Genomic DNA, 27,372 nt, shown 5'->3' on the forward strand with positions numbered 1-27,372 from the left:
AAATGAACACTGAAGCAGTGTTAAAGTTAATGAGATAATTAAGTGAATAATTGAATGATGATTGTGTTCACCATTATGGTGATCAGTGTTTCTGTTAGTTGGGCTCTTGACCTTTAATCCATTAACTTTAGATTTTTATTAATGCTGTACATTAGTTATAACAGCCAGGTGAACACATGGACAAGGTGATCTGATGGTATTGGTTGTGTTAACTTTCAGTGTTGTAGTACTCGAGACTCGGACTCGTCTCGGACTCTCGGATATTTTAATGGTCTTGGTCTTGTCATGGACTCGTGTCCATTTGGACTCGGAATTGACTCGTACTCGAAATTTTTTTTTTAGGACTCGGATTTATTCCCGAGTCCACTCGAGTTCAATTAAAAATATTTTTCATGATTATTAATGTATGTTAATAAAATATTTCTTTAAATTGATTGACACGCCCAGTGATTGGTGATTTTCTAGTGCGCAACTGCGCATGACAAATTGTAATAAAATTACTTTTAACACCACCTACTATGTGGCCTTCTTACCCTAAACTGATTATATTTTTTAAACTCTAAGTAAATTCAGTAAAAAAAAAAAAAAAAAAAAAAAAAAGGATTTCTCTAAGTAAATAGAAGTAAATTAGGTAATCAAACCTCACTGGTCTCGGTCTCGACAGTCTCTGGTCTCGGTCTCGACAGTCTCTGGTCTCGGACTCGACTCTCTATGGACTCGGACTCGACTCGGACTCGACTCTCTATGGACTCGGTCTTGACTCGGACTCGACTCTCTCTGGTCTCGGTGTCGACACGGACTCGAGTGAGGTGGTCTCGACTACAACACTATTAACTTTATTAATTATACTTAATTATTGACTTAATTATCTCATTAACTTTAAAACTGCTTCAGTGTTTATTTAACACTCTGCTCTGAGTTTATATAATTCCACACTCTCAGTGTTAATTTAACATTTTGATTTTGCTGTGTAAGTATTATATTTATAATACTATATATTACATAAAGCTTGTGAGTGACAAATTTGTGTTAGGAACAGACTAAACTTCTAAGATTTTGTCGGTGAAATAGCCTCTATTATGCTTTTTCGAAGATTACCCTTTATGTAGTGTGTTAAAGTTCTTCCAAGTATGAAATATCAAAGTGCACGATAAATGGAGGTATTGTCTTCAAGAAATAAAGATCTTATTGTCATCTGCCTGAAATGAGTCCTCAGTAATTCCATCCTTACTTCCTGCAATAACCTTCCGAGGTTTGTAACTAATTAGCAAAATGCCAGCCTGTTCTTCAATGTTCTCCATTGGCTGCCTGTGACAACGTTTACTTTCACCAGCCCTCAATCATGTAGCTGAAGCCTGGAAGGGTTTGGTTTGTGTTGGATATGTCAAGAAGATGCTGTTTTCTGTGAAAGCAAATCCACTTTGCATGGACTTCCAAGGGATGAGGACTTGTTACTGTAAAAACAACGTCATTGTTACCGTTCGTATCACTGAATATAAAATGGCTGAGAAAAACATTTTTGGCAATGGTCACATTATTGACCACAACAGACTGGGTCCCCTGACCAATCAGAGCAGAGTAGGTTCTCGGAAAGAAGGGGTTTAGAGAGACCAAATCCTTAATCGAATAGTTTCAGAAACTGAGATGAAGAAGAAGAGATGAACCTGCAATGTATATTGTGAGAAAGATAAATGTTTTTAGACATTGGATGCATGTAAACCGATTGCAGGAGACCTTCAGAACTAAAATGGGAGCCTTTAAAAAAACATAAAAAAATAAGTGCACGTAAAAGCAGAAACCGCTACTCAAAATACCCCATTGCCCCTGGGGGTTTATTAACCCTTTGCATGCTTTGCGACAGATCACAATCTGCCTTAAAACCTGTCAGAAACACTGCTGTTTTGGAGATTAACAAACCGCACAGCTGAATGACACAAATTAACACGATTTACAAATAAATAAATAACCAGCAGTTCTTTATAATGAGCAGAACAAACGATCTCAGATTCTGTTTTGTGATTTCTCAAAGACGCTCAAGTCTTATCAAGGATGCCTTTGATTGTGGCCAAACAAATTAATCTGAAAGAAACGGCAAAATTTCCCATGTGAATATGATCAGAATCAAACAATAGCATACTACTTACTGCATATTGCTTTTAGAACATGGTATGCTTCCCCTGGACATTCAAAAACACTGTGGGAAACAGTATGCAAGCGATTATATTGTACTACAGCATGCCAAATTGTTGTCTGATTTGATCAAGTTACGTGCTTTGATTAAGCGAAATATGATTTCAAAATGATTAATAATATTTTATTATTAAAATATTAAAATCAGTTTGATTTTACTTTCTACTTTATTTACATTTTATAATTATTTTGCATTATGTTTTGATAGTGTTTAATTGCATGAAATACTATTCTGTTATTTTATTTCGCATAAACTGTTGGCATTATTGGTTGTCTGACCAATAATGCAAATGAGATCATTGTTAAAACTCAGTTGCTCCTGATTTACTCATACTTCAAAATTAGTAAGCATAATATTGTAGTGCTATTTTGAACAGCTTTGGCTACTCTTTGCCCAGCAGTGAAACCCCCTCAGGGGGCGGCCCACTCCCGCTGTCAGTCAAATGGGGATTATGGAAAGGCCCTCCCCACTTCTATCACCTCAAGATGGTGCGGAAAGAGGGAGTGGCTTGTGGCAGGCAGCCAATAGGAGCGGCTGCCAAGGCAGACAGACACGGCTCTCAGCAGGTCCTCAGTGAGCAGTGGGACTGTTTTGGCAGGAGGCAGGTGTCACCACCATAGACCAGCAAAGCAATCTGTCCTGCTGAAGGGAGTTGCCTGTCTTACACACATACACACACGATCACACAAACAGGGGGACGGGGCTGGTGTCAAATCAGTCCTTCTGTTAATGGACCGTGGACCGCATACACACACGCCATCTCAAACATCCTCCAGTGAACATGGCACGGCTGGCAGTGGCAAAGTGCCACTTACCTCAACTGGGTGGCACATGCCACCTATGAACACAGGATGGCAATACCACCTGGTAAGACCTATGAAAAACAAAGGCAGTATGGGATTTGCATAAGCTGCTAAAGCTGTATAGAGAATCACAAATACGATTATAAATTCAATTCTGATTCATAAGGGTATATCATTTTATTTTTACTCAAATTGATATAAATTTTACAGATATTTAAAAAACATAACATTTTGATGTAGAGAAACTAAAATAGTATTTTTGCACGATTCTAAATTAATTAAGGATCAAGATTTATTTAACTTTTTGTTTCAAATAGATCACAATTCTCCCATGATTATGTTGGATGCAATTCACAAGGTTCTGGCAAAATTCATAGTTCAGTTCATTGCTGCTGTCTATTAATAATAATTAAAAAAAAAAAATATTGGTTCGAAAAATGATATAATTACTCACTCGTAAATACTTCACTTGTTTCATTAATGGATGAATAAGCGTTTTTAAACAAATCTCGATAAACGATTAAATGACAAATGCAATTTGTAATAGTCACTTGTCGCCAGCTAGTGGTGTAGAAAATTTAATCGATACAATCGTTATTTGAAGAAGCAAGTTAGGCTACTTTCAAAAGGTGATTTGCTCTATTTTGATCGCTACAGTAGACATAAGTGTATCTATGCAGTGGTAGCACAAACACAGATTTAATTGTTCCAATGTGATTCTGTCAAAGGTACTGTATAAAAGACACTGGTGAATCGTTGTCAATCACGCGCTGGTGTTTGAATCGAGATTAATCATGCATTTCTAAGTTCATTAAAAAAAAATATTTTACTTCAAATTATTATTTTTATTTTATTTAACCCTCAGGTGCTCTTCGGTCATATCTGACCGAAAAAATGTATGTTTTGAAATGTTAAAAATCACAGCTTCATCGGAATGTTACGAAACTTGGTGACTTTTATTCCATTGGGTATGTGAACACACAAAAAAAATGAGGTCATGATCCGAGCATGCTAAGTGGTCGTAAAAAAAAATAGTCACACTTGTGCTCTTCGGTCAAAAATGACCGACCATAGGAAATGAATGGGAAATTGACAAAAAACACAAAAACTTTGAGAATTTTTGTGTGTACAATCTACAAATCGGCTACGATGCAGAAAAAAAGTGCTCAGCATTGAAGCGGTGACACTCTAAAACATCAAGAGTGCAAAACAGACATACCCAACCACACACACACACTTTTTTATACACAAAAACACCAATAAATTGTGATTAAAAAATCTGTTTTGAATTTCTAAAAAATCACTGCTTCATCAGAAAATTACGAAACTTCGTGACTTTTATGGCAACATGTATGTGAACACACAAAAAAATTGTGGACACACAACATGTATGTGAACACACAAAAAACATGGTTCTACGCTTTCTCTCCATACTCTTACCAGATGGCGCTAATCTGCCTTCAAATTTTTTTTTTGGAAGGCCTAGTCTCTATTTTAACCTAAAATACTGCTTAAAAAAAATAAAATAAAAAATGTATATATAAAAAAAAGTTTGTATTATTTTCAATGGCAAAAATGGACCATAAATATTGCATAAATATTAATAAGTAACATCAAATTGGCTCAAAATACAAAATTAAAAAGAAAAAATATAACTGAACAAAAATAAATTGCATTGGTTTTACTGGGATGGAGAAAGTTTCATTTTTAGGTGTCCGGTCACTTTTGACCGGGAAGATAACAAGTGTGACTCCGAAACGAAGGCTAGTGATTACACCATGATTCTACGCTTTTTCTCTATACTGTAACTAGATGGTGCTAATTTTCTTCAAAAAATATTTTTTTTTTTCTGAAGGCCAAGACTCTATAGTATACTAAAATACTGCATTCATAATTTTTTTTAAAAACATATATATATATATATATATATATATTTAGAAAAATATATATACTTTTCCATGGCAAAAATAAACCATAAATATTGCATAAATATTAAAAAATTCAATCAAACTGTCTCAAAATACTAAATTAAAAATAATAAATATTATAGAACAAAAATAAATTGCATTGGTTTTACTGGGATGGAGAAAGTTTCATTTTTAGGTGTCCGGTCACTTTTGACCGGGAAGATAACAAGTGTGACTCCGAAACGAAGAGCACCTGATGGTTAAAATAAACAAAAGAGCCCAAACTACACAGTTAATAAGCATACTGGGAGTCCTGTGCCAGCCGAGAAAATGCCATAATGATGAATGAGAATGCTTACAGATAGGTATTATAGACCTCATTGGTTACCTGGATCACTGATTTTGAGATTCTTTTTATGGATCAGACTGGCACTGTATGTGTTGAGCTATGGGTTCAACTCTGTATTCAGCACAGCACAGAGATCGCTGAGATTGAATTCATTCAGCTGAAACAAAACCTTGTATTGGCCTTGTGTAAGGTTTCATATCTTTTTAATAACAGCATCGCTTTCCAACTGACTGCTGGGTTACACTTCCTGCTACACGTGCTGCATAATGCTGACAGATTCAAAGTAATATTTAGCCACAATCAAGTTCGATTTCAGAATATGAACTTAAGTTATCATATGATGTGGCGAATCTACGAATTATAATTATTAATTTGCTGATGTGACAAAATAAGATCAAAGTCACGGATTAAAACAAACATAACCATCATTTTGTGGAGAAGCACTCAAGTTAACTTTCAGTCGAGAACGTCAGACATAGTGTCACAACTACAGGACGTAGGACGTATTGTTGCATCAAATAATCAATTGTAAACTACACTCACCTAAAGGATTATTAGAAAACCCGTTCAATTTCTCATTATTGTAATGATCTAATCAACCAATCACATGGCAGTTATTTCAATGCATTTAGGGGTGTGATCCTGGTCAAGACAATCTCCTGAACTCCAAACTGAATGTCAGAATGGGAAAGAACAACGCATTTTCATCCTGTCATATAGAACGCTATATGACAAAACGGCGCTATACTACGCACATGGCACCCGTTATCGTTAATATAACACGTGCTGTGAGGGCTAAGTTTAGGTGTGGGGTAGGGTGTGCGTGTCATATTCACGCTAAAGGATTTATAACGTCTTGGGTTCACGTGTTATATTAACGATAAAGGGTGCCATGTGCGTAGTATAGCGCCGTTTTTGCATATAGCGTTCTATATGACGTTAAAGGATGAGAACGAGCTGGAAAGAAAGGTGATTTATGCACTTTTAAGCGTGGCATGGGAGTATTTCACAATCTGCTCAGTTACTGGGATTTTAACGCACAACCATTTCTAGGGTTTACAAAAAATTTTTTGAAAAGGGAAAAAACAGATGGTAGAGTCAGAATTTGGCGTAAACAGAATGAGATTATGGATCTATCATGCCGCGTTACCGCTGTGCAGACTGCTGGTGGTGGTGGTGTAATGGTGTGGGGCATGTTTTCTTGGCACACTTTAGGCCCCTTAGTGCCAATTGGGCATTGTTTAAATGCCACGGCCTACCTGAGCATTGTTTCTGACTATGTTCATCCCTTTATGGCCACCATATACCCACCATGTACCCATCCTCTGACGGCTACTTCCAGCAGGCTAATGCACCATGTCACAAAGCTTGAATCATTTCAAATTGGTTTCTTGAACATGACAATGAGTTCACTGTACTAAAATGGCCCCCACAGTCACCAGATCTCAACCCAATAGAGCATCTTTGGGATGTGGTGGAACGGGAGCTTCGTGCCCTGGATGTGCATCCCACAAATCTCCATTAACTGCAAGATGCTTTCCTATCAATATGGGCCAACATTTGTAAAGAATGCTTTCAGCACCTTGTTGAATCAATGCCACGTAGAATTAAGGCAGTTCTGAAGACGAAAGGGGGTCAAACACAGTATTAGTATGGTGTTCCTAATAATCCTTTAGGTGAGTGTATAACTTGAGCAGTCTAGTTTTGTCATGACTAGCTCACTTCCATTATAAATCAACAAATCTGTTTACAAAGTGTTTGTAGGATTGCGAGGGATACAGATGTGCATGTCACTCGCTCTCGGTATAGACAGAGTGTCTACAGATAAGAGAGAGAAGTGGCAGCAAGCACAGGAGAATCACAAAGTGCTGTAGGCAGAGATCAAACAGCGTACGTGGGCTTTTATGGATTATGATTTTGCCGTGCGTGGGCTTGTTATTATGGAGCGTTCTATTAGAGAAATGTAATATTGTAGTATTGTTTATGAAGACTAATGTTGGCATGTTAATTGAGAGACATTCTGAATGAAGCATAATGTATTTTTAAAGATGCCAATATGAGATGACTCATAATTCTCTACCTCTGGGCCAAAACCAGCAGACATGAAACCACACACACACACACATGCACACACGCACATTAATTCCATTTTTATTGCAGTTAATGGAGGCCCTGACCTTTTAAAAGCAAGTTATCTTCTGTGTCATGAAACTCTGAGAGACAGATTTCAGACGGAGAGAGAAAGACAGAGTAAGAGATCCCAATTAAAATTTAGCTGAAAATATTAGTATCAAATATTAGATTGAGAAAATGACCCTCTATGGCAGTGGGGTGTGGAGACCACTGATAAATCCAAATCAAGAATTCACAAAATGAGGGAAAACTTCCAACTGAGACCCTGCATGCAGAATCATGTAAAGAAATATCCTACACGAATACGGCTCACAACAACTAATGCATGCAGGGAAGAATCAGGCAAAATATCCATAATTACAAAAGGGCAATGAAATTCTGCAATTATCTCAAATTCAATGACACATGCAATACCAAGAGCTGAGCTAATAAAACAATCCCTTCTCTCGACTGGTCCAGAGCATCTACTGACCCTCATCACACTGATGCGCTGAACCAGAACAATACTTACCAGATCAAAACGTATTCAATTAAACCAAATTACAGCACAAATGAAACACAATCACATCACTCATTGGGAAACTCAAACAACAACAAAGTAAAATGCAATCCTATTTGGACCTATAGAGAGAATAAGCCATGGTAGAATATCTGAGCCACCTTGACCAGGCACAATCAACAGAGACAAGAGAACATGGCTGCCGCAAAGGTTGAGTCCACACACTGGGAACAAAATCAAGACAGAGCGGCACTTTATAACAGAACGTACACAATGCAAAGATATCCGAACAATGCTCTGTCGAAAATTGAAGTGCATACACCGCACTTTGAAACACTATCAAACAATGAAAAATGGTCCTTCCTATTAGGAGAACACAATGACTGCTGTGTGTTAACAGCACAATATGTGTCTGCCACAATAACACAGTCCCATCCCAATAAGTCATATAACTGACGTCCTGGGACGTCTTTTGACCATACGTCAACATCCGCCTTTTTAAACGTCGGTTACATGACGATCTCAGGCCTTCATACAACTGACACTTTACCTTTAACGTCGGTTAGGTTACGGGGTAGGTTTAGGTCTGGGGTAGGCATACCCTAAAAAGGCGGATATAGAGTGCCGAAGTTACGATTTCAGTCTGTAGGCCAAAACGCGGTAGTGAGTTAGCATTTTAGCACTACGGTTCCCTCGTTCTAAAGCCTATGGAATTTTTGAATGGGTTTTTGCTAAATCGCCTGAAATAAGGTCTGTGGTGAACAGAGCCTCTAAATATTTTCACGTTTTGATCTATGACATAGAACACACAGTTATAACCTGCTTGTGGTTTTTTTAAACTTTATTGTGTCTGATTGTGTTTTTTAAAATCTTTATATAGGCTTCAAAATGTATACATTTTGGATTAACTTGTAAAGATTATCTTGCTAGACAAAACGTGTAAGGGTCAAAACTCTTTGTTAAACACAGATCTTATTTTTTGCGATTTTCCAAAAGTCTATGGGGAAAATGCATTGCTTTTCGACCGAGGGAACCCATGCGCCGCTAGCTTCCGAGTTGTCCTATAAAGTGACGTCATCACTTCGGCACTCTATTGACGTATGGTCAAAACACGTCGAGACTGCGCTGGCCACAATATAAGAGAGTGAGTCTTAATGTTTCCCTCATCTGTAGCTAAACTGTATATCTTGAATTATTTCTTTATTCTGTTATTTAAATGTGTTAATATTTTACACTGTATCATTTCCTCATTTTATTCTATTTCACAGTATTTAACTTAGCACTAACATGTTTTTGTACTTTACATTGCAGACATGTAGCACGCAGCCTAGCTGCCATTGCTTTGGCAAAACAAACGTACAGATTCTGTCATGCCAATTAAGCAGACTTAAATTAAAACTGAGAGCGAGTCAGAGCGTGGTGAAGAAGGGAATGTAATTAGACTTCAATTAAAGGTTACCTGTCACATCTGAGACATGAAAATCATGTCTTTTATTCATTCTTCATTACTTTTCCAACTCTATTTTGGTTCTCTCATTCATAAAACCACTCTTATGAAAATTGTCACACTAAATTGTAACAATTTAAGTAACAACTAGAGCTGTCAATCAATGAAAGATTTTAAGCAAATCACTTAAATGCTATGGCAATTATCTAACCAATCAAATCAAACCAATTAATCACGTCAAAAAATTTCAGAGAATTAATATAATGCATTAATAAAAAAGACATTACGTAGATGAGCAAATCAATCAGCTTTATTAGCCTGGCTAACGTCAGACCACGTCTCATTGACATTAAGACATGGCCTGGGAACCACGTTCATTTTCTCGTATTTGAGGCATGGTTTACGAATGCCCAGAGCAGTTTATTGGGTGCTACAAATGTCTATCAAATGAGCCTGTACGTAGCTCATAGCCAGTCTTTTTATTTATACCAGATGACGTATGTAGAGCAACAGAAATTAGACGATGAAGACGACGACGGCTTAGAGATTTATTGGCGTTCTAAACGACTTAGAACAATATCTAACTGTACGTTCACACCACCGCCCTGCTCCGCCCCGCCGTACGTTCTCACCACCACCCCACTCCCGTTCCGTTCTGTCCCTTCACTGAGGCGAAAATTTGGATTTAAATAAAATCACGCTGCGCAAAGGCAGTATGGGGAAGCCAGGCTAAGGCTTTACATAATTTATGTGATAAAATGTCTTTTGAAGTAACGAGAAAAAAAATTGCAGCCAATGTAAATCTCTGCTTCAACTGGTCACCTGCCGGGCAGGTCTTCTGAGTTTGACACAACCCTCCGTCGGGTCAGATTTACACTCCAGCAACAGTTTTTGCTCCCCGCGTGAAAGCTAAAGCTGAGGTTTGCACAGGGGTGGCTGTGACTCGTAGTTTTCAGATTCCCAGTACAGGTGACCTGGGTGAGATGTAAGTGCATGCAGGTGCCTGATCTGAAAGCATTCAGGGTTACAGAGCTGGAAGTTTTACTGCAGTAAATAAACCACAGAATATGATGGCGTTAGTGGAAATGTCTCTTCCAAGAGGCTTTTAGAGAGTGTTTTATGCAAGCGATGATTTTAATAGCCTGGTCACATTCGCCTAATGGCAGAACTCGGATACAGGCATTTTTTATGAGATTGCAACTTACCATCCCATATCTGTTTGTAAATGCCGGACAGGGTCGTGGAGCTAGAGCTGAATTTAGATCTCTCGGGCTTCATATTACTGGAGCACATCACAGCATTTAGGGGAGCACAGGAAATGTGGCGGCACTGGGCCAGACTTCAGCAGTTCTCCATTAGCCTTGATGATTGAGGTTAGAAACTCACGAACCCTTGCCCCAGAAAACCAGCACTACATCTATAAGGGTCCATGTAGTTATCTCACCTAGTATGGGAGATGCAGCATAGCCTTCTGCGTTACTGGAAGTGACAGCTTCTGCTGGTAATTGACAGCTAAGTTGTGGCAACCTGCAGCTCTTTTGAAGGGAGTTGGGAAGTTCTGGGGAGAGTCTCTGCAAAGGTGAGAAACTGAAGCCCCTCCAGCAGTGAGCAAGTACAGCCACAAAAACCGGTGCTTCGAATAAGGTTTCACTTCACATTTCATATTTGACATCAGGATGGCATTTTTAAAGTTTAATGTAGTCTGGTTTCTATTTTGTTTAATCGTGCATCGTGTTGATTATGGTTTCTGTTGCTGTTCTTCTATTATGATTAGAATTATGATTAATAATAATAGTAACAATTCAATAATAGTTATTAATACTACTAATAAATATAAATTCATTTAATATATTGATATAATTCAAACAATATATTATAAAATAATAATATTACATCTAATATATACAGTATATATATATGCATACATATACACACAGTATATATACAGTATGTATATATATATATATATATATACACACACAGTATACAGTATATATATATATATATATATATATATAAGGTATTTTTACAACAGTGACGTTTTTTTTCGCGGTTCAGCCATTCGTCCACATGGAAACGCAGTATCAGGATACTGAAACCGCACATTTTTGAAAACCCCTGCAAACCCGGTGAAACAACTGAAAATCCGGTGAGCATTTTCAGAAACGGCGGTTACTGTGTTGTCGTGTAGACAGTAATCGCCTTTATCCGCCTACCAGAACCTGTAATAACTTTTTGTTAGGCTTCTGATTGAACAACGTGGCTTTACGGTTAGGGTTATATTGCCGCCTGCTGGTGTGGCATGCTCTTGACAGCACTTGGTAGTGTGTTTTTGCGTTTTTTGCGTAAAAATACAAGCCCGTTCTCATCCCAAGGTGTCATATATTGACACTTTTGACATTTCGTTTACATCCAATGCACATGGCACCCTTTAGCGTCAATATGCAGATATATATGGGCCAGAAGGCGCCTCCTAGTGGTCTAACACTAAACCTACCCCAGAACTAAACCTACCATAACCGAACAAAGCTCTGTGTGTGTTAAAGGGTTAGTTCACCCAAAAATGAAAATTCTGTCAGTATTTACTCACCCTCATGTTGTTCCAACCCCGTAAGACCTTCGTTCATCTTCGGAACACAAATTAAGATATTTAAGATATTAAGATCGCTCCTGCATACAGTCCATAGGCTTCTTGAGGGAATGACTCTTGCTGGCATCGAAAAGTCATTAAAGACATCGTTAAAATAGTCCAAGTGACTACAGTGGCTCATTTTTAACTTTATCAAACGACGACAATACTTTTTGTGCGCAAAAACAAAGAAAAATAACGACTTTATTTCAACTATTCACTTCCTTCTCTATGGGCCTGTAGTCAGTTAACGTAGTGTGATTGCGTAAAGCTACGTCACACGTAGGCTCACTATTGGCCGACGCTGGTCATGTGTGTGATGCGTGTGACGTACAATAACAGAAGCTTACGCTATTAAACTTGTAACCTGACTCGCACAAAGGGAGAAATAAACGAGTAGTTGAAAATAAAGTCGTTATTTTTGTTGTTTTTTTTGCGCACAAATGTATTCTCGTCATTTGATAAAATTAAGATTGAGCCCCTGTAGTCACTTGGACTATTTTAACGATGTCTTTAATGACTTTTCAAGGACAGCAAGTCATTCCCTCAAGAAGCCTATGGACCAGTATGCAGGAGTGATCTTAATATCTTAAATATCTTAATTTGTGTTCCGAAGATGAACGAAGGTCTTATGGGGTTGGAACAACATGAGGGTGAGTAAATACTGACAGAATTTTCATTTTTGGGTGAACTAACCCTTTAAAGGGTGCGCTAAAGGGTGCCATGTGCATTGGATTTAGATGAAATTTCAAAAGTGTCACTATATGATGCGCTAGGATGGGAATGCGTTGAAAATACCTGTGTCCGTGTGGACAAGGCCTAACTTTAAACATTAAAATATGATTTTGTGTTGGGTCGCCACTTGATTTCAGTGTATTATATTGTAAACATTCATTTTGATAACATTAATTACTTATTTGATATTTTAAGCTAAATATTTGTTTGTTTCTCCAGTCCGTGACACCATCAGAAAAGTTTGCTTGTTGACCTTTAGGCAAGGAACATCTATATGCAGAATTGATACAACCAAATTTCTAATTCAGAGTCCCTGTGCATGTACTGTACGGTATAACGTTACATGGATTTTATTTGCGAAGTCACGAATGTTAATGTTGGCTTTGTGGCTGCTTAGAACACGATACAAGATAATCACATACAGCTGTGAAACTAGATCACGTGTTATGCAAACTGAGGAACAGGACGGCTTCAATTAGAGATGAAACTAAATCTTAACCACAGTTCTCTCCTCCAGCATGTGCATGTGCCGTCACATTTTTATATTTCTGCTGATTTAGCCACTGAATTTGATCTCATGCCTGAAAAAAATGGACTCAGGTTGTCACGGTGGCTTGGAGAATAAGCATCTGCCAGTCCTGCTGTCAAGCCAACCGTAAAAAGACCCTCGAGCGGAATTGCGCTGATCTCATCTTGACGGATGCAGTGCAAGGAGATCGACTGGAGCTAGAATAATGTATTCACACATATGACTCCTTCACCAGGTGCTCTATTTCATTATTTATAATACGACAGATGACCGCATTCCTCGTCCTTACGAGAAAAAAAAAAAAAAACTGGCTTTGTAGATTTAAAGTTGAAGTGTGTCATTTCTAAACCATTAACTTAATTTGCAAATATATTGATTAATGGTTGGTGAACTGATTACTTCATCTTCTATTTATAACTATAAAACAATATACCCTTTAACTAACTTCTCAACCAAATGGTTAATGAGTCACTATATTTATACTATATATTGAGAGGAGTACCTAACTTAACTCAAACTGATTGAGCAATCTCTATCATCTGGTTGAGGTATATTATGCCAAAAATAAAAAAATAAAAAAATAAAAAAATCCACTAGATTTCACAGTGTCAATCAACAGCACTTGTCACAACACTTCTAATATGGATGTCAGAAGCAAATAAATCTCCCCTGCCATGTGAACTGTTTTTGGTGAAATTTTGCAAGCTAAGCATATTTTTTTTATACATATTACACTGTAAGAGCCTTGACTTTACAAAATGATGTTACTTGGTGCTATGAAAAAAATTTAAGTATATTTTTAATAATTTTTCAAAAAAATGCTCAACCAAATGGTTGATTTGGCACATAGCGGTTAACTGTCACCCCCTTTTTGAGAATGGACATTACAATGCACTATTAAAAATTGGTTGTAATTCAAGTATGCTTTGGAATAATTTAAAGACCTACGTTTAGTCTTGTTTTAACAAAAACACTGCTGATTATTGCTGAAGTAAAAACACTTCAAAAAATAAAAGTATGAAAAAGTTATGGGAGTTTTAAATTTACATTTAATCAAATAAACTGTATATATATATATATATATATATACAGTATTTTACAAAATATTTTTTCCTATAAAATTACTATAAATCCAAAGCCATATATCTAATCAAGTTGTGTTCCAAATTTGAAATTGATATCACAAATGTAAGTTCCCATGAGATTTTGTTTAGGCGTAATACCAAAAATGACATAAATTCCATTGAATTTAATTGTATGCATTTTGCTGTAACAAATTAATACATTTCTGACCAAATATCACTTCTGTTACAAAATATGGGACCTTGAGACTCAGACCTTTCTGTCAATTTGTTTTGTCAAGACTAGAAAAGGTTTTGATCATAAATTATGATGGGCAATGAAAAAGTATGGCAAAGTATGTGTATGAATTCCGGTACCATTTATTACCATTAAGTGATATCTCAACCATTTGGTAGAGGCCGATATTTTAAAAATTATCGGATGTGTCGAAAAAAAAAAATACATTGAGTGTGGTTACTAGTGACATAAGAAGATAAGAAATGCAAACAAAAAAAAAATTAACGATAGCGTATAGATAGTGAATATACTTCTACTGGGGAAAATTATTTTAACATTAATGTTAATGGGCTCTTAAAAAGTAACTAATTGTGTTAACTTCAAAGATAACTTGAAAAGGTAATCACGATTCACGAATCACGTTAAATACTTGTAATGTCCTTGTAAAACCCTATATTGATTACCAATGGAAAAGGGATATATGAAAAAGTACACACATCACATTAATCTTTCTCTAAACATTACACTTGCCCTTCCCTCCGTCTCTGATTGGTTTACTGAGTGACATAATGGGCGTGGCCTGCTCATAAACATAGCAGAGCTCGTGACAGCTGTCTGAACCCTTCTGCGCCATCAGTCTGCCTCTTTACACCCTCTCCTAATCAGAATCATGTAAACAACCTTTTAAAAACCTGTTATCCAAACAATATTGCCAATATATTTCTAAAACATGAACAAGTCTGTAATTATAAGGTCTCAAATAGCAGATGAGGTTGAAGCACCAAAACACGCTTTCCACATCACTCATGTTTTCATGCCTAAAAGAAAGACGCATAAAATGATATTTTTTGTGCGGTGTCTGATTCTGAAGTACGTTCCTCCTCCTCGCCTGTTTTATAAATCAGCATATGATTACACGACATGCATATTTATAAGGAAATAAGTGCTGCACTTGTGCTATTTGCATTTGAGTAAACTATTGTCGAGAGGAAAGAATAATCCCGGATATAGACATTATTATCCCCAAGCTTTTGATTAAACCAATTTTCATAACGTAGCTCATTTATTTTGCCAAACATCACTGCAGAAATGACAATAGTTAAAGATTTGTCCTCCAGAGAAATGAGCAGTTCAGTGTTTGTAGACTCACGTCACTACATGAAAAAGAGAAAGTCTGTGCAAGTGTTCACAAATTGGGGTTTCTACTAATCAGGGCTGGGTGTAACAACTTACAAAATATAATTTCAATTAACAATGGTACATTTTAACAGGAAAGGAACGTCAGATAATGGTTTGTAAAAGGGTGTGTTCACACTCGTAGTTCGTTTTGCTTAGTTTGTTTGGTCCGGACAAAAACAAAAAGAAACATTTAGTCCTGGTCCGCTTCGTGTTCACACTCACATTTTATAATAAAGTCTCATCCCAAGAAGTCATATAACTGACGCCTTGGGATGTCTTTTGACCATATGTTAACATCCGCCTTTTTAGGGTACCCTTAACTCTTTCCCCGCCAGCGTTTTTAAAAAAAGTTGCCAGCCACCGCCAGGGTTTTTGACGATTTTCGCTAAATTTGAATGCCCCGCTGAATATTTTCTTCCATGAATATATGAAGATGATATATATAAAAATAAAGATCTGAGCCTCTGCTTTTAGGCAAAAAAAACGTTTTTATTTTATCTTCATCTGTTCTTTTTTTATTGCCTCTTGAACAGAGGTAGGTTTTGTCAAAAACACAACATTTTGGACAAAAAACTGAGAAAAAGGTATTTTTATCAAACAAGTGCATTTAAAAGCAGAATACATTCAGATGTTGTTTCCTTCATATATAAAACTTTCCAAAATAAATTAAAAACATGAAATAAATGTAAAATATATCAAATTTCCCAGGATGTAAGGGAAATGTAACTTTTGCAATAAAACTTCTGCCTCTGCCTCTCTGTGTTCTACCTGTGAATAATTAATAATTGGAATTACAATAAACAGGCCTAGACACACACACACACACACACACACACACACACACACACACATACATATTACAATGTGGTAAATGTGCACAAAGAGAGAAATAATTTGACAATTGCACCTTCATATTTAGACAGCCACACATAAATGCCTGCACACACACATACTATAGTGTCATAATATTATACGATCTATCTGCGGCACGTCCATGGCTAGCATGAACATGTGCATCTCTCTCACTGACTACTTCGTCCCGATCAGATTCAGAATGATCAAATAAAGAGTGATCGGACTCCGAGTCCATTAACCTCCAGTACTTCAGCCATATACCTCTGCATTGTCTGTCTGATACATTCTCACTACTCCACTGTTTGAGACGATTGCAATCTGTTTCTCTGATCAAAGAGTTGCGCACTCATTCAGGACATGCGCGCGGGTCTTCCTTACCGTATACCACCTAAAACACGGATACCCGGAAAATTCCGTGTTTGGCGCAGATGCGTTTTTTCATAAAACACGGAAAATTCCGTGTTTGGCGGGGAAAGAGTTAAAGGGGTGATGAACTGAGAAATCAAATGTTCCTTGAGCTTTTGACATCTAAGAGGTCATCATATTATAAGAATATCCTGTAAGTTTCAGAACTGAAAACGTCCTTGTTAGTCCAATAAAAGCTTTTATTGACACAGCCTCTAAAAACGACTCGTTTTTAAAAGTGGGGAACTATGACGACAAAGAGGATAAAACACCACCCCCACAGAAGATGATCAACGCCTGCTTCACCATGGCAGGTTTAGCCCCGCCCACCGATTCGCGCATTACACACATAAGTATCATACATGTACATGCTTGCCTCGTGATGACAAACTGGATCCCTACCGAGCAATACAGAATATTGTGCAGTGTCTGGTTGTGCAAGACAGTCGCTGCATAAGCTTCCTGTGGATTCCAATAGGACTGCATGGATAAAATTTATTTTTAATGACGTTCCAGCTGATGAGGTAAAACATCGTCGTCTGTTCGCTTCATTTCACTGAGGATTGTTTTGTCAACAAGACTGGATTTGCAGACCGATTAAGAGTAAAGAACGGTGCTGTGTCGTCTATATTGGATCTGACAGGAATATATTGTACAACACACGGACTCTGGGTTGAACATGTATGGGCGAATCCGGTTGCCATTTGACAACATAGGACGTTTTCCCCCACATACACCGACGGGTGAGTGAAACTCATTATAATATGCAAAACTGTTATCCACTCACAGCAGTGGGTGTTTACTTCCAAGTCTTCAGTGCGACACGGCCATTAAAACCGACTGTTTTTTAGGTAGGCTCACAACCAGGGTACAAAATAGCCTATTACTTGTTCATTTTGATGTTTTTGAATGCAAAAACCAAGCGAACGTTATAAGTTGACCTCAGACAACAATACAATAACATTTAAAAAGCCAGTTCATGACCCCTTTAAACGTCGGTTACATGACGATCCTGGGCCATCGTACAACTGACGCTTTACCTTTAATGTTGGTTTGGTGACGGGGTAGGTTTAGGTCTGGGGTAGGATTAGAATCCGATAACGTCATAACCGACGTTTCAGGGTACCCTAAAAAGGCGGATGTTGACGTATGGTCAAAAGAGACTGCGCGTATGAGACTGCGCTGCATTTTACCACCGAACAAAAAGATACTGGACCTAAAGGCACAGGGGTACATTCATAACCCGATTGGTCATCTTTTGTTATGTATATTTCACAACAGAATTTACCGAACATCCAAAACTTTGCTGTGTGCAAGGATAAATGTGCTCGTTGTGCGTAGCCTACATATGATGTTTTTTGTGTTTGTTTTTTGTTTTTCCAGCTGAGAACTCGTGAAGAGTTTATAAAATGTGTTAAAGGGGTGGTAAAACACGATTTCACTTTTCTAACTTTAGCTAGTGTGAAATATTGCTGTTTAAACAACATCTGCGAAGTTAGAACGCTCATAGTTTAAAGCAAAGGGAGATATTTGCTTTTAAAGAAATCAATTTCTAAGACTGAAGAAGCTTTCAAGATTCAAAACATATGAAAAAGCACCAATTCAATGGAAAGTAAGTACATTCAACTTGTCAGAAGACTTATAATGCACACATATAAATATAATGCACACCTTCTCGACCTCTGGCCTTTGCTTTTCCTTGAGTTCATGAAAGTATCAGTGGCTATTTGACTCAAAACAAAAGCATCACTCTTAAGTAAGATCATTTCATGGAATCAGCTGATCTGGTTCAAAAAATGATCTGCATGAATTGTTCGCATATCGGAGTGAAATGATCTAGACTAAAAACTACAGCAAACGGCCGATAAGGACTACACGACATTCCTCCAGGGTTGCTGACGTCACTAACCCCAATATTTACTAAAAAACCCTCAACACTAAATAAAGCAGGTGAGTCCATTTTATATTGCTTTCGAGAAGAGTTATTGTGGTATAGTAGGCTGGAGTGTGGTTGCCGCAATGCCGTCGAAACACTGACGGGAGTTAGGGTTCAGTGGTTACATTTTAATGTTTACTCGGTCCCTCATAATTGTTAACCAAATCTCGCGCTCTCTGTGCTGCACATTTTACGGAGAAAAGCTTTCACAATCTTTGCGAGTTCAATGCAGGATTTGCACAACGGCTTGTCCTGAAAGATGGAGCAGTTCCAACTTTAAAGGGTAACTAAACCCCTGGTCAGAGCCTGACTCCACCCACTGGCAATATTTGAAAATGCTGAAAAAGTGGGCTGACCCCAGCGGAGATAGAGGGGACCAAATAGACGCTAAAACACTCTATCCTGATCATTTTCAATTCTCTTAATTCCAATTCCTGACTCCCTACAGTGGTTTTGACGACGCAACATGGTTTTTATACTGCCAAGGGCGTAGCTCGCGTGGTGAGCTGAAACCTGCGTACGTCACGAAGTGCGGAACATCCAATAGGAAAATTCAACTGCAGTAGCCACCGTTCAACCTGAAGAAGGCAGCACTAAGACGCTTTTACACCATATATTGTAGAAATAAAATACTTTATAAACAAATGTCAAAAAAAGTTACTTGAATCAATGACTGGTATTAATAAAGATCCATTCTTACAGATCATTAACTAAAAAAAGTTGGTTTAGGGTTCAGTAACATGGGCCACAACCTGTAGGTATGATTTCTTTTTCGTCTGTGTGTTTTCCTGTAATAGTAAACAAATGATAAAGCTGTCTGGCTCGGCAAACCAGTTTGTTAAATGCTCATTCAACGTTATCCGACTAACGTTACAAACTATTTTTTTAAAATCTCATCAGCGAACTTGGAATTAGCGTAAATTATTCTTTGATTAACATTATAGCTTTTATGTATATGTTTACCTAAAGGCATGCTAAACATGGTTCTGTGTTTGATTTGGCTACTGTACTGTAGTAAAGCCAATGTTTAGTGATAATTAATAGTTATTAGTCGTTTTGATAATTATTAGTTATTATTTCTGGCGACAGATAGTTGACAATCGCTCTAAAAACGGTGGCATACAGTCAGTCATGACAGCATCTAAAAAGTATAAAGTATCTACAAATTATTCTGAAAGGTTGTTTAACAGATGTTCTTGAACAGGTTCTGCTCGATCATCATCACAAACATTTTCTGGGTTCAATTCCGGCTCAAATTGGTATGGCTTTATTGACGCCATTGTTTATTATACACAAATTACCGGTAAATGTAAGGGGTGTGACGCTTTAGGCGGTTAGCGAATTCAGACCCATATAGAGAGATCTGAGTGAATCACAACACACTGGGTGAGCGAACCAATCTGAGCCCATTGCGGATTTTTGAGGGACTGGTTTCATGGAAAGCGAAAACCATCAGACCGTTTTTTACAAGGAGGGACAGAGCAAAGGCAGAATATATGAAAAATGATGACTTTTTTTTAAACCAAGCATGAACACATGTTACAGTGCACCCAAAAACACAATCAAGCCTTTGAAAAAAATGTGCTTTACCATCCCTTTAAAGAGTCAAAACAGCGGCAGGAATTCCTCTGTCATAGACAAAAACGCAGATCTCTCATGAGGAGACGTGGTTCTGATGCCGGTACCGAACTGTGATGGGCAACATCATGACTATGACGAGAAAAAAACAGTATGTGTGAGCATTCTGACCTATTTAGGGTTACATCTTGTTAGTGTTAATTTCGTTAACGAAAACTAAACGAAAATATTTTCGTCAACGCACATTTTTCACCGAACGAAAACTAGACGAGACGAGACTAAAATCCCCACTAATAAACAATAACTAGGAGTAAACCAGAAATAATTTTCGTAGACTAATAAAGACGAGACGAAAATGCAGTTCGGTAAATAAAGACTGGGCTAAAATCTATGGACATTTTAGTTCACGAACAAAGACGAGACGAAAATTACATATTATGATATGGTTTTGTCAAATACTGTCTCCTCCTCCGCCTTCTCCTCGTCAGCTCTTCCGCCACACACCCACTTTCAAACCTGGAGCGGGCGGGCACAGTCAGTCAGAGTAGCCTATCAACACGGAGCAGACAGGAGCTGGATTCACGGTGAGGCGGCGGCGACAGGTTAAAAGTAAAACATGCTTTGCACGGGGCTCGTGAGAAAGAAGAGACGTGATATATGGACACATTTTGTTACAATGATAAACTAACTAATGATGGCTAACTTTCATGGCATTTAGTATCCAGGCTGGCTATGTTACGTTAGCTTCTTAACACGTAGCGACCGTAGCCACTTGTTGATAGAATTGTATGTGAAGTTAAATTTATGCTAACTTAGATATGTTATACTGGCCGGGCAACTATAGTTTCAGTTAAATTTGATTAAAGCAGACAGACGCTTTAAAAAGATTTCATACGTTCTAGCAAGCTATGCCTTGTTTCACCTTAAATACTGAACCTTTATATACCATGTGAACTAGCTGGCAGGAAAGCACTTTTGTTGTATCAGTTGGAGTTTTTTTTTTTTTTTCACAACATTGACCTCAAATCTATTTATTTTTTTATTCTATGTGAACTAGCTTTAAACAGCCAGCACTTGTGTTAAGTTCATAATACACTTTATTTTATTTATTTGTTTCCTTTGTCAGGTGTATTTTATTTGTTTTAATGCAAGCATTTGTGTTTGTGTCTTTGAACCTTAACAATGTTCAAAATAAATATGAAAATATTGTCAGTACATCTTCCATGTCTGCATGTGTTCCTTAAAATTGTGTTTTTTATCAAAAAGATGAAAGAAAATGTTGAAATGTGAAATAATTTTAGGAAATGTTTAATATTATCTGCTGACAACAAAGTAAAAGGTTAAAATGATGTCCTGACTAAAACTAGACTAAAATGTTGACAGTTTTTTTTTTACTAAAACTAAACGAATAAAATTATGTTTTCTTGGACTAAAATAAAGACTAAAATGCTCGACTTATAGTCGACTAAAACTAGACTAAATAAAAATGGGATGATGTCGACTAAATGTGATAAAAACTAACAAGCGATGCTGAAACTGGACTAAAACTGAAACTAAATTTAAAAATGGCTGGTAAAATTAACACTACATCTTGTGTACATCATGTTCTGTTTTTAGTTCATGTTGCGTTTATATTTCATTTGAACCGAGTTAATTTGAAAGTGGACCAAGACCCATCTCCAGGGATCTGATGTCAGCGTTCTGATGTCACACTTATTCAAATGAATCGGACTAGAGCAATCACACTAGGGTTCATTGTAATTAAACCAAACCTGCCAGGTGTGACAACACCCAACAATTATTGTGCTTTTTGTATTTGGTTGATACTTGAGGTTGAGGCTTATTGTGTATTGATGATTGTATTCATTGATTCATGATACTACACGTGTGATGATGCAACTAATCAACTAAAACAAGTTCGATTTTAAAGTCAAAATACTAAACCCATGAGAAAAAAAAACATCAAACTCACTACACAAATCAAACAATCCGTCTATGCATTTGACAGCTAGATTAAACTATGCCCAGAGATTCATGTACAACAGCAGAAGGTAACTTGTGTTTTATGTTCTGAACATAAGTAATGAGTACTGTTATGGCTGTTCAATATGATTCATTTATCAAACTATCCCATTACATTTACATTTTTTTTTCTTTCAGACACACAGACCACAGAAAAGCTGAAATTTTAGACACAGCTGTTGTATTTAAAACAAATGCTGTCATCAAAATGTTTTTGTATGAAAGTGGTGTGTAGAACATTTCGGTAACACTTTAGTTTAGGGTCCAATTCTCACTATTAACTAGTTGCTTATTAGCGCAAATATCACTTGGATATTTGCTGTTTATTAGTAGTTATAGAGCACATATTAATGCCTTATTCTGCATGACCATATTCTACATCCCTTAATCCTATCCAATATCTAAACTTAACAATTACATACTAGCTTTTAATAAGCAATAATTAGGAGTTTATTAACATTTCAAAGAAACATCAGACTAGGAATATAGGCACAACAGCTGTGTATATGTCTGTGATTGTGCATGTCCGTCATGCTCTTCCATGATGTCTGTAAAAGGGGTGACGGCTGTAGAGCGTGTGTGTGTCAGCACAGGATGCTCTGGAATCATTAGGTGTAATTGGTGTGAGAGGGTCTGTGTTTCAGCATCTCTCTGCAGGGACCGGCCTGGGAAACTGCTGAACCCGACCACCTGCCCGCCAATGCTGTCTCCTAGCAACCCACTGTACCTCACTTCATCATAATGACATCACAAAGGGGTCACTGAGACATCCCTTCAATGGACTGTCTGAACAAAAACTTTCACACTCCATTTTACTTTTATAATGTCACATTTCAAACACACAATATTCAATAATAAACAAAAGCATGGCGGGACTTTTTGGCTAGAGATTATCCATCATGAAAGTGTCATTTAAATAATTTATTTTTCAATATATACATTTATGGCTGTAACCATCAGATTTTACCAATCATTTCTCTATGATTTGAGGGGTAGGCTCCCGTAGTTTCGTAGAACATAGCTAAAATGGAACATAAAAGCATGAAATTCATAAATTAATAAAGACCCATGTGGTGAAAATCTTGTTTATATGTCTATGTGGAGTTTTTAATATGCTTTCAGACAAACCATGTGTAAATTCATGAGTCGACACCATTGCTGAGGATTTTCTCTTTTAAACTGCAGTGAACCAAAGTCTCAAAAACGTGTTTTGAAAACGCTGGTGTTTCTGATGTCACATATTCATAGAACCGCATATAAAAAAAAAATGAGGCAAGGGTGTAGAGTTACATTCAAGCTATTTTAAGGCATGAAGAATTGTTTTTCACTGAAAAAAAAACAACTTTTAATGTCAATCAAATATGAGTTAAGGAATAACACACACACACACACACACACACACACGTTGTCTATTAATGTTTTATGGGGACTTTAACATTAAACATTAACAAACTATATTCTGTCCCCTAAACCTAAACCTACCCGTCCCAGAAAACTTTCAGCATTTTTACATTTTCAAAAAACTTCACATGATTTATAAGCTGTTTTTCCTCACGGGCACTAAAAATGTCCAGAAGGACAAGGATTTCGGATATTGCCATCTTTGTGGGTACTGGGTACATTTTGTCCCCATAATGTAAGGTTTCCCAGTCCACACACACACACACTCACATGTACACACACGCACACGTGTGCGTTGACATACACACACACACACACACACACCTTACCTTCTCATAGTAGCGCAGCTCGTAATCGAGAATAATTCCATTAGGCTGTTCAGGCTGTGGCCATGACAACGTGATACTTTTCATCGTAGAACTGACCTGATGCATTATGGGAACAATGGATGGAGCTGCAAGAGAGAGAGAGAGAGGGAGAGAGAAGAAATCCAAGTGAATACAAAAATCATTCCAAACAGCCATCTTCCCTGCTGTGTGGACTGCTAGTGAATTGATCTGCCACTTTCAGAAATGGAGCACACACACACTATGTTGAAAGAGTCAGACGAGATGGTGATTGGACTTGTTTAATAGCTTCGTGAGAATGTGCCCTTTGCAATGGAAGCCCATTTCTCAGTTCAAGCGTTCTGATTGGCTACAGTGTGTCTCTCGCCTCTCCGTCTGTAAGGAAGACGCACCTGAGTGAACATGCACAGCCTCCAAATTAACCCACTGCCCATTTCATTCCTCTCGCTCTCCCTCATTTCTTCCTGTTCTCCATTGCTTTGTCAAAGCGCTACAACTGTACGCTCAGCTGTTGTCCCATCACACACACACACACACACACACAGCCTGTTTTCACGGGTGAATACACTGCAGTGAGCATACGGATGTCAAACAAGCGACTAGACACCCGCACCTGCTAAATGACACACATGCACACATTTATGGATGGTCACACACAAATACACACATAAAAACAGGTAAACCAATTTCTATTACTTTTTCCAATGTTTGGGTGTCCCAACATATATATATATATATATATATATATATATATATATATATATATATATATATATACACATTACTAAAATCAAGGAGCATTGACATGTTTGTGTGCATTTTGTTTTGTGATTTCACCTCAATGAACAGAGTTGCCGCAAGCCCGCAACAGCGATACATAGAAGAGAGCGTCTCTGTGAAGACACATGAGAACATCGGACTCGACACGATTTAAAAAACAACACATTCCAGCACTGGATCACCTTTTATTTAACACAAACAAACTAAATTAACACTCTGGTCATCTGGAGATATTTATATATTAGGTACCAGTGTTGTAGTACTCGAGACTCGGACTCGGTCTCGAGACCATATTTTAATGGTCTTGGTCTTGTCATGGACTCGTGTCCATTTGGACTCGGAATTGACTCGTACTCGAACATTTTTTTTTTAGGACTCGGAATTTTTCCCGAGTCCACTCGAGTTCAATTAAAAATATTTTTCATGATTAATAATGTATGTGAATAAAATATTTCTTTAAATTGATTGACACGCCCAGTGATTGGTGATTTTCTAGTGCGCAACTGCGCATGACAAATTGTAATAAAATTACTTTTAACACCACCTACTATTTGGCCTTTTTACCCTAAACTGATTATATTTTTAAAACTCTAAGTAAATTCAGTAAAAAAAAAAAAAAAAGGATTTCTCTAAGTAAATAAAAGTAAATTAGGTAATCAACCCTCACTGATCTCGGTCTCGACTCAGACTCGACGTCTCTGGTCTCGGACTCGACTCTCTATGGACTCGGTCTTGACTCGGACTCGACTCTCTCTGGTCTCGGTGTCGACTCGGACTCGAGTGAGGTGGTCTCGACTACAACACTGTTAGGTACAGTCGCACTACAAGATGTTTAAAAAAAAAAAAAAAAACGGTGGGGAGAAGATCAATTCTGGCTAAAAATGGTGGGGACATGTCCCACCTGCAAATTACATCTATGAATATAGCAAATAAGACAGCCTTATATGACCCTTCAACACACATGGACACAAGGTTTTCAAATAACATCTTGTCTAGCTATCTCAGTCCGTCTCTACACATCATCCAGACTTCCATCTGATGCTTTTTAAAATGGTGACTCAAGCAAAGTGTCACCCTGCTCTGAATCAAGGCCTTTGAGTCTCTCTCTCTCTCTCTCTCTCTCTCTCTCTCTCTCTCTCTCTCTCTCTCTCTCTCTCTCTCTCTCTCAAACACACACACAGCTGCGGTGAGGCTGAGAGGTGAAATTGCTTTTCTGCAGTTTTTGTATCCCCATGTTAAGAGAGGATCCACCTTCTAAACAACCCACACACACACACACACACACACAAAGCAGTTATTACCACTCCACACATTGTGTAGCAAAATTGAGATTCCCAGCCTTCACTGTGTGTGTGTGTGTGTGTGTGTGTGTGTGTGTGCGTGTGTGTGTGTGTGTGTGTGAGAGAGAGAGAGAGAAAATTGTGATCAATTTTTAATTTTCTTATCTAAAGCACAGCAGAAGCTCCAATTCCCTTCCTTATAAATCCTCAAGCACACACACACACAGCTGCTGATTCTTCCTGGTATTTTTCCTGTACATCCACTGCGCCGCCACATTTTAAAAAATAAATAAATAATAATGATATAAAGTGTAGTATTATGTGTACAAATATCACATATAAAATGTATAAATATGACAAATATAACAATTATAAATTACAGTAATGATGATAATAATAATACAACATAATTTGACATAAGTAAAATAAAAATAAATTGTAAGATTATAAAATACAGAATTATTATTATGCGTATTCTATAAAATAAATATATGTATTTCGCATTAAGGAGCCTGGTCAGGAACAACTTGATTTGATTAAAACCCCCCTATCTGACAGCACGATCCTCTGGTTGGTGTTCATCCATTTAGCCATTTATTGCTTTCCTGCAGGGCAACTTGTGAGTAAATGTCTGATCTAATACTGCTCAAAGTCGGAATATTTATTACACAACAGTGGACAAATGTGTGTTTGTGTGTGTGTGTGTGTCGTGTCGTGTGCCTGCCAAAACACAAGCGAGAGGTTTTCCTGTGGTTTCCGCCTCGCAGCTGGCAGGAATTCTCCATCCTGACAAAGATTTGTGGCTGCTCTCCTCTCATCATCCCCCTCTTCCCCCTTCTACTCATCTCACACCAACCAAGTGTCTCCCCTCTTCTTCTTTCCTGCATCTGGTCCTCAACAGGACGACTACTTCAACATTAATCACAGTCACACTCCCAGCCAAACACACAAAAGTGAGAAAAAGCAAGAAAGACAAGACAGAAATCAACAGTTTCTGAACCAAGAAAACTATACGACTAAAGTACACTAAGTTTTTAATTATTTCTGCTTAAAACTGAATTGAATAAT

At 37.5% G+C, this 27,372-nt stretch overlaps 1 protein-coding gene across 2 annotated transcripts in view; it reads right to left on the bottom strand.

Annotated features, from left to right (window-relative positions):
* Nucleotides 1-27,372, bottom strand: part of ephb1 (EPH receptor B1) — a 306,795-nt gene that overhangs the window by 55,491 nt on the left and 223,932 nt on the right. For both annotated transcript variants that reach the window (XM_089131064.1, XM_089131063.1), the window contains exon 6: nt 24,227-24,351. In XM_089131064.1, the coding sequence (XP_088987190.1) occupies nt 24,227-24,351 (125 nt within the window). The remainder of the gene's footprint in view (nt 1-24,226; nt 24,352-27,372) is intronic.

The sequence above is a fragment of the Pimephales promelas genome, chromosome 5 (assembly GCF_988280905.1).
Source record: "Pimephales promelas chromosome 5, fPimPro1.hap1.1, whole genome shotgun sequence".
In the NCBI taxonomy this organism is placed as follows: domain Eukaryota; kingdom Metazoa; phylum Chordata; class Actinopteri; order Cypriniformes; family Leuciscidae; genus Pimephales; species Pimephales promelas.